The sequence below is a fragment of the Pezoporus wallicus genome, unplaced genomic scaffold, assembly GCF_028554395.1.
Source record: "Pezoporus wallicus isolate ANWC-B61680 ecotype Strahan unplaced genomic scaffold, APGP_CSIRO_Pwel_v1 contig_4191, whole genome shotgun sequence".
NCBI lineage: Eukaryota > Metazoa > Chordata > Aves > Psittaciformes > Psittacidae > Pezoporus > Pezoporus wallicus.
In genome coordinates this window covers 1,361,607-1,370,682 of record NW_026641383.1, presented here as the reverse complement: position 1 = coordinate 1,370,682, position 9,076 = coordinate 1,361,607, and the positions used below count along the sequence as shown (strand labels likewise).

Genomic DNA, 9,076 nt, shown 5'->3' with positions numbered 1-9,076 from the left:
CCCCGGGCGCTGCGCCGCGGGGGCTCGGTGGGCCGGGCCGGGGCGGGCCGCGCCGCCGCGGGGGAGGCGCCACTGGCAGGCCCGTCTCCTCCTTCCTCGCTGGTGCCGGGGCCGCGGCTCCCTCCCTACTTCCCTCCCTCCCTCCCTCCCGCCAGGGTCCGGCGCTGCCCTGCCCGCTCCCGGCGGCCGCGGCCGCTCGGCAGCGCCGCCGCTTCCTGCCGGGGCTCCGCCGCTCCCTCCCCGCTCCGCCGCCACCCGCGGCGCCCCGCCATGGCGTGAGCGCGGCCATGGGGCTGGCCCGGCGCCGCCGCCTGCCCCCGGGCGCTGCGCCGCTCCCCCGGGCCCGGACCCCGCGCCGCCGCCGCCGCCGCCGCGCCCCGCCGCGCCCCCGCGGCGCGCTGACCGCCGCCTCGCCGCCTCCTCCTCCTCCGCCCGCCGCCGCCCGGCGACGAGAGCGGCCGTAGCCCCCCTCCTTTCCCTTCCCACCCCCTTCCCCCCCCTCTGCCGCCGCCCGCGCTCCCGCGCCGTCGGGCCCGGCGCGGCCGCCAGCCCCGGCCCGCCGCGGCGCGGCCTCCCCCGCCATGTGAAGCTCAGGAAGATGCGGAGGCGCAGCCCGGCCGCCCGCGGCGAGGGATGAGCCTAGACGGGGAGAAGATGACCGAGGAAGCCTACCCTGACGAGTGAGCGGGGCCGGGGCCGGGCGGGAGCGGGGTGTGGGGGGGTTCGCCCTTTGTTGCCCAGGTGCGGGTCCCTCACCCCCTCTTTCCCCTCCGCAGACACACCGACCGCGGGCGGACAGAGGGACACGGCCACGCGCGTACGTGTGCGCGCTGCCCGCCCGTGCATCCGCCATTTCGCGCTCCCCCCCGGGCCGCGCTCATTTGCATTCCGCCTATTTCATTCATAAAAAACCCCGGACGGCGCGGGGACTGCGGGGCGCACCCCGGGCACCGAGCACCGGCACCGCGCCAGCCGCGGTGCGGGACTCGGGACGCCCGGCGGCGGCCTGCGGCGGAAGCGGGGGTTGGTGATGGTGGTGGAAGGGGGGGGCCCAGAGGGGGAAAGCGGCGGTGCGCTCCGATTCCCCCGCAGCACCGGCGCTGGTGGTAGGGGGGGGGGGGGGGATCGGGGCGCTGAGGGGGACACACACACGGGACATCGCGGGTCCCCGCCCCGGCCGCCGCCGTTTTTGTGAATAGGAGGGCGGCCGCCGCCGCCGTCACATGACGCCGCATTCATAAACCCGGTCACCGGCGGCCTCCCCATTCACCGCCACCTTCCCCCGTACCCCCGCGCCTCGGGGGGCTGCGGGTGCCCGCTGCGCGCACCTCCCGCACCGGCACCCCGTTGCTCGGCAAGGCTCCCACAGCCTCCCCACGGATAAAGCCGGGGAGAGGCCGTGCCGAGGGTTTCAAAATGCCTGACGGTGCTCTTTTCCCTCTGGGCAATTTTTCTTCCCCCAAAATACAACTTCAGGAGGCATTAACGGCGAAATTCCAGGAAAGGCTTTTAACAAACCGTGCCGGGCCCAAGTGTTGTTCCTGGCTATCTCTTTCTGCGTTTTGACAGTCGAGAAAAATGAGTCACTTGCGTGCAGGGCTGGTTTCGTGCCAAGCGCCATAGGATGTACCACGCTTTAAAATGACTTCTCTCAGGGCTTATAAAGCGGCGTCGGAATTGTGCAACTTTTCGGCTCGGTTTTGGAGCCCTAAAAAGAAAATAAAATGCCGTAATTGGCGGCGTGTGCTGCGCTTATACCTTTGTAATGTCAGCCTTGTTTTGAGGGGGTTCACTGGAGGAGCGCGAGTGACGAAGGAAATGGCTTCTGCCTGCGATGCGTGTGTGAAGAGGAATTGTTATTTTGGCACTTCTTAATGAAGAGACTATAAATACGTGCTTATGTGTAGCTTCTGAAATTGTGGTTATTTTGAAGTTGGGATCGCTTTTCCCAAAAAAGAGGGAAAAAGTTGACTTTCTCTCTCGTGGATTGCCATGACCTAGCAGGCTGGAAAACTGCAGCCACCTTGTTTCCAATAAAACCCTACTGGTTCTTGGTTAGTGTTTTGGGTTTCATTTCTCAAGTTGGACAAGAGGAGGAGAGATGTGTCCCTCCTTCTGGGTTTGAGAGCGCAAGGGCAAACTGAACCTGATTGAGTGGATGAAAGCTGGTGCTTGCCAAGCTTCATCTTGCAGGAAGATCTTGCTCTGAGCATGTTTTCCTGCAGGGCTTGGTGTGGAGGTGAGTGTCGCTGTAAAACAGTGAGCGCTTGGCTCTGGTGGTTGGGTTGGTTGGGTTTTTTCCTAACTTAATTGTAGGCTGCAGTTTGTTTTGGAGTGAATCCTTCCTCCACGTGCCGCTGTGCTGCCATGCCCAGCGAGGCTTTGGCGGGTGGGTTTCCTGTGCTGGGCTGGGGAGGGAGGCTCTTGGGTCATGCTGCCTCTATTGGGGGTCACCAGTCAACTCAGCACCGCTGTGCTTCATTCCCTGGGAGATGAGGAGTGCTTGTGGCCGCAGGGAGATGGTACCCACCCCACTTCCCAGACCAGCGTTGGCTGTTTTCTTGGCGTACGGATGTGTTGGCATTCAGGGTAGATGACACACTGTGGTCCTTACTTTGTGCACATCCCAAGCAGCTGTTTCAGAGGCTGCGGTTGGGCTTGTCGCAGTTCAGTCCAGGCCTTCTCCTTGCAGGGCATGGTGAGGTGTTTTAGGTAAGCCATGGTTTCCTCCATAAGCTCTTCGCTTCCAGCCTTGCATTGATTGATAGCGTCGCTGAAGCCGGTGACTCATAGGTTGTTTTTCATTTCAGCGGTGGGTGAAGTGATTTGATTTTTTTTTTTTTATCCAATATATATGGTGTTAAAAGAAATAAGGACAGGCTCTCCTGATAAGTTTTCTCAAGCTGTCAGAACAATGGTAGTATAGCGTGCTATTTGCCCTAGATATCTGGCTTTAATTTGCATAGCTATTCTCGTTTCACTGAGTGCACTGTGAGCAAATGTTAACAGCCAGATTACAAAAAAAGGACCACTGTTAGGATGCATTTTAAAATAACCCTCTTCAAGTAAATGATGAGGGTCACCCCCTTCCATTTTTGGCTTTATTTTTATTTTAATTTGAGAACAACTTTTTAAGATTTTTGAGTTTTGACACAATTTATAAAACCAAGGAAGGAAAAAAAATAGGGCTCAGGATGCTCGAAACTCATTGGTCCCTTCATGACTGCACCATTTCAGATCGATACTTAGAGGTCAATTTGTCATTGCAAAGTGAGCACCTCTTTCTGCATCTCAGCCTTTATTTCTGCTTCCCTCCTCCTCCCCGCCCCCCCCCCCCCCCCATCTCCGCTGTGCTTCTCCATTGCACATTGCAGGGCTGGGGGGGGGGCGGAAATGGGGCTGCTCTGTAATAAATTGGAGGCATGAAGCTGTGGTGCTGAGTGTAAGTGGTGGGAGAGTTTTGGGCAGCGCTGCCTGTACCCAGGAGAAGGGCAGCTGCCCATCGCCATCCGTGACCTCTTCCACAGCTCCCGGGTGGGCTGCTGGCGACTTTCCATTTGTAAGTAGGAGGATGGAGCCGAACCCTTAAAACGATTCGGTTATGCCCGGAGGCTGCCTCCTGCTCGTTCCGATGCACAGTTCCAAGAAAGTCACAGGAAGTAATTAAATGGAAAAGGTCAGAGAACGAGGAAGTGTTGGTCTGCAGCCTTTCGCGGCTTGGGATGGAGCCGCTATGCCCTGCCCGAGCCAGGAAGCGGCTGCATCCCCGCAGGGTCCCCACCACTTGGCTTGATGTATTCCAGCAAGCCCCAAGTGTGTGTTCTAAGTGCTTGCAAGTGGGAACGGTCCCCCGGAGGCTTTTAACAGGCTGGGTGAAGCGGGGTATGTCTTGTGCAGTGGAGGGAGTTACTCTAGTGTTGTCCAGGACAGCAAAATGTGATGCGAGATTACACTGAGACTTCAGGGTGATGCATTTTTCCCAGTCCAGGGAAAGAAAATTAAACTTGACTCACTCTCATTTGTCCCTTTGCTGGTCCCCAAATCCCTCTTCTCTCCATCACTGAGCAGGGACCAGCAATACTTGCTCTGAATACCAAGGCATTGCAGTTTGCCCTTTACACCGAAAAAAAAAATTCCTTTTTTTTCTTTTCCATCATTTTCCCCACACTTTTGCCCAATACTGATGATTTTTCTGTAGGTGTCATAAGCGGCTCATCCAGCTAGATTTTTTTGCTGCAAGCTTAAGCTGGGGAGGAAGGCATGGGACACACTCTGTGTCATGACATTATTGCTCACAAATAGGACAGGAAATGAAGGATTGCCAAAATATAACTGTTTATTTCTTGGCCTGAAAACATGGCTGTTTAAAATACAGCATGTAAGTAGCTGCTTTGTCCAGTTGCTGGGAGAAGTTGCTGTTTATGAGGGAATAATAGCTCTATTCGATGAAGGAGGGAGGAAAAAGAAGGGATTTACCCTTTCTACTTCTGTCTCGGGAATGCTTTGAAAAGGAAGGTGGAAGACCTATAGGAAGGGCATTTGGTTGGACAACTGTATGGGCGACCTGGGTGAAGAGCATGCCCCAAGCGTGAAGGAGCCAGACTTGTCTCAGTCCATCCTCTGGCCACAGACAGCCCTGGGATAACCCCTAGCTTGTACTGAAGAGGAGAAACCAAACAACCTGCCTTTGGGTGAGAATATGAGGTTTTTTGGTGAGGCTGCCCTCAGCAAGAAGCGTGGTGGGACAGCTATGGTGGGACGATGTTCCAGTGTAGCACAGCTGCCACACCAGCAATGGGATCACCCTCCAGTGTGGCTTAAAAGGTGGGCCTTATCCACCCGTGTAATGAAATCCCGAGGCTGCAAACAAAGGTATGTTGTGCAGTTGGGCTTGCTCTTAATGTGGACTTGGTTTGCTGATGGCTGGATTTAAACCACAAAATTGCTTCCTGTCGGCCACCAGACTGCAGGAAGATGATGGTAATTGTCCTCCTTCTTCTGGACCAGGCTGGAAATAGTTCGGAAATGAGACACAACTCTTGGTTCCAATTACTCCTTTTGCTTTCTTACACACTCTGGCATGCTTGAGGAATCGATAAATCCAATTTCCTTCCCTCCAGCAGAATAAGGATAAATGATCCTCCGGAGGTATTAAACCTGGGAGAGACGTGCTCGGGAAGTTTGAATACCAAAAGGGTGCGGGCAGTTGGCCACATCCCGACACAAATGATGTTGTGTGTCGATCCAGCCTGTTGAATGGCAGCGCCCTCATTCTGCCGAAGTTGAGATCTTGTGGCTCATTGGCAAAGGTGCATCTCTTGCTTTCTGCACTAGAAGGCCCAGCTTTGGCCGTAAGAACTGTGCCCTACAGCAGATTCATTGAAACACGTGTTTTGTTTCATTTTCCCTCTATTATTTTTTCCTTTTTTTTATAGCAGTAGGAGGTAATCTTGCTCACAAGAGATATGCAGGAGTAGAGAGGGCACAGAGGCCAGTAGAACTAAAAGTACAGCTCTGGAGGCTGCATTTTTGATATCTGCCCTGTTTGCTAAGTGGAGCTTTTGCTTTTTGAAGGACTTGCACTTCTGAATCAGTGCAGAAATGTAAAAGGAAAGAAAACGAAAAAGGTCGGTGGACTAAAAAAAGGCACAAATAGACTGTGGAGTTGATTGACAGCAGATGAGAGCCGCAGCGGTCCCTGTTTCTGTGGACTGCCAGAAGCAAGTGAGAAGCTGTTGTCACATGAATCCCAGCACTGGTAGGAGATGTCTTCTCCTGCAGCAAACAGAGCAGCGCAGCATCTCCCAGCACCTGGCTTGCACTGACCCTTTCTTCCCACTTTGGCTGTGGATAAACTCAGCTGATGGTTTCTAATGCTGACTTTTTTTTGTTGTTTCTTTTCTTACCTATTGATTTTCTGTGAAGATCTGGTGAGTTTTCTTTTCCTTCCTTCCCTTTTCTCTGCCCACGTCCACCCCCTTTCCTTGTCAAATTTCCTTTAGTCATTTATTTTTCTGCTGCTTGCTCAGTACTGAAAACCTGAGCCTCTGAAGCTGCAGGAGAAACATAGCAGGGCTGCACCAGCCGCCTGTTTGATGCCTTCCCTTTGCACCTAACCCTCACCTTTGGTTTTGCAGCAGCCTTTCAGAGCAAAGGTTGGGTTTGCCTGTGTAGGATCTTATGCTTTGTTTCCTCACATGGCATGGCTGGCTGCCTGCTGGTCCCCTCTACTAAGTAAGTCGAGGGTGATGTGTTGCAGACAGAACCAGGGAGAGGGGACAAGCCCTGCTAATGCAGCAAGAATAGCAAAGCAATGTCCACACACTGCTTCTGCCTGCTGGTGCAGTGATTTTGGGGGTTTTATCATATCTGTGTGACCACTGTGTTAGTACCTGCAAATATCATGGTGATGTGCCTCGCCTCTCTTTCTACACCAGCTTGGTGCTGAACAGATGTTGGGTGGGCAGAGGAAGATCACCCGCTTTAGGTCCAGGAGGATGTTTTAGTTAAGCCTCATCGCTGTACCTCTTCTAGCACAGTCCCTGGTGATTCCTCCCTCCCTTTCCCCTTACCCATCGCACCCAGTGGCCAGCTCTTCAGTGAAGGAGGCTCTTTGCCTTGGGCTGAGGTTGAGAGAAGCTCTTCATGCAGAAATTATGAGGGGCTGTTCCTTCCACTGGGTTTCTGCACTTTCTTGCCCACTTTCTCCATTTCACTTCTTGGTTTGTGTTCTTTCGTTTCCTTTCCCCTGTACTCGTGGGGTTTTGTTGGTTTGTTTTTTTCTTAGTTTATTCCTTCATGTGTTGCTCTTGTCTGGAAGCAGAACTTCTGCCATTGCTGCCTGCTGCTCCTGTTGCAAACCAAACCCTGCTGCCCATGTTTTTTTCCCTAGCATGTTCATTTCCCTAGGTGTTCTCCCATAACATACACCTGGTGTGGCCATTGGAGCAAAACACTGCTTCATGCTTCACCTTAAAAGTAAGCTGTGTTTTATCAAAAACAGTATTATAAAGTACGCTTTCAAGGCTGTTAAAGCCCTTTCTGCCAACAGCTGGCAGGTTCTACCTGTTGCAGTAGATCTAAGTGAGATTTAACCCAAATTACTATTTTTGTCTCTGGTTTGCTTGTTCTTAAGCTCTTTGAATAACTTTCTTTGACTTTCTTTGCTTGCAACTTGCACTTCAAGGACTATGTTTTGGGTTGTTTTTAGTTTTTTCCCCTCCCCTTTGTTCTCAACTCCTACATGTGTGTTGTAATCAGAGAAGAGATCTTGAGTCTAGCAACTGAGCCCGAATTCTGATGGCTCTTCCAGCTCCAAAGGAAACTTCGTACTGGCAGGCATGGGGAGGAGGGGTTACCGGGCTCCCTGACAAATAACTTGGCTTCTTCATCTGTGGTGTTTTCAGAAGTGAGGTTGCAGAGTTGTCCACCTTCACAAAGTTCTTGGACTTAGATAGTGGTGCCTAGCAAGGAGAGAGATTGAATACTGCGTAATCTGAATACTGCTGTTGTAGTGGAGCTCATTCCTTGCTGGCTAGTGCTTTTTATCCAACTTGCTACAGAAACCAGGCAAAATGCAAGCCAAAAATAGCATCTTCAGTGTACTAACTAAACAATTAAATGGATGAGGCCACGGTGGAAGGGGCTTGAAGCAACCTGGTCTAGTGGAAAGTGTCCCTGCCCGTGGCAGGGGGTTGGAACTGGATGAGCGTTAAGGTTTTTTCCAGCCGAAGCCATTCTATGATTTTTTTGTTTGTGTGTGTATCAAATGGCCTTTCAAAAGTAACACTGGGATTTGTGACCTGTGTGCATCTAGGAACAAAATTATGTATGTCTTATTGGGACCAACCACTTCCCTGCCCTCGTTTAATTGCAGAGTTGAGTTGGTCGCTGTTACACCTCTGCTGCTGCTCTTTGAGTCTTGCATCGATGGCGCTGGGAGACGTGTTGTAAAACCTGATAGTGTCTTTTGATGTAGCGTATGGGAAACTTGTCTCTCTGCTTGTAAGGACCTGTGCTGCCATGCAAGGACAGGAGCATGTTCTGCATATGCACTCAAGTCCCAAGGAGGTCTGGAAACGTTTAGATTATTTCCTTTAATTGCATTATATGTACATCCTGTTTGGATAGTCCCATTACTTCTTTTTTTTGCCTAGTTAAAAGTGGGTCTGAAGAATAGGCAGCTTCACTCCCTGTACTGTACATTGAAGTGTTCAGCATTGCTTGCCTGTTCATTGAGTAGTTAGGAGCAGGATTAGTTTCCTTCGTGATAGCTGAAATCCACTGAAGGTGTTTGCACAGCAGTCAGAGTTTCAAAATGCTGTGGGAAATCACAGAGCTTCTTCCCTAAACAGAGCCTGTTTGCAGCACCACGGTTTCACCTACCAGCTCCTTCCCGGTCCTCCCCTTGCCTGCGGAAAGACAACAGTTTTTAAATGATGTGGTTTTATAGGAATTAAGCCCATGCTTAGGATTAGCTGATGCCACTAGCAGCAATTACCATCTGAGCTAAAGCACATCTGGGTAATTATTCTTTCTTTTCCCTGAGTCTCTAGACTTAATGCTTTTTTATTTATTAATTCCCTTACTGCTGGTGGGAAATGAAAATTCACATGCTGGTGGTGGAAAGCATTTTTCAGGGGGGACGTGAGGTCAAAGAAAGCTCTCCTTGTGTATATCTGTTTCTTGGTGGGGTGTTCCTTCGTTTTGATATGAACCACACTCCTTTTTCTGCAGCCAGAATGACTCCTCACCCTTAGCACCGTGAGCAGGTCCCTGTGATGAGGGACATGCAGCCCAAAAAGATACCCATTGTGCGTGTTCCCCCTCCATCAAGCGCTTGTGCTCGCTGAAAGCTGAGAATTCAGCTTACCTCTGCTCACTGCATTTCTTCCGCTGACATGTCCAAACACTCCTGCCTGGATATTTAGGTGCTTGGGAGGCAAGCTGGCTGTTTATGTGGTTTTACAAGTGGAAAGGTATGCCCCCAAGCTGATATAAGGTTACTAATGCTTCAAGTTGAAGCATATAGGGGAAGCGTGTGCTTTGTCTCAAGCTGGGATGAAACAAGGGAAGG

General features: G+C 51.9%; 1 protein-coding gene across 2 annotated transcripts in view; it reads left to right on the top strand.

Moving 5' to 3' along the window:
* The first annotated feature begins 514 nt into the window (after positions 1 to 514).
* SPRED2 (sprouty related EVH1 domain containing 2) overlaps positions 515 to 9,076 on the top strand; it is a 65,316-nt gene continuing 56,754 nt past the window's right edge. Inside the window, exon 1 of one of the 2 annotated variants that reach the window (XM_057423423.1) lies at positions 515 to 680. In XM_057423423.1, coding sequence (XP_057279406.1) covers positions 634 to 680 — 47 coding nt within the window. In that variant the 5' untranslated portion in view covers positions 515 to 633. The remainder of the gene's footprint in view (positions 681 to 9,076) is intronic. The other variant, XM_057423424.1, reaches the window with a different exon arrangement.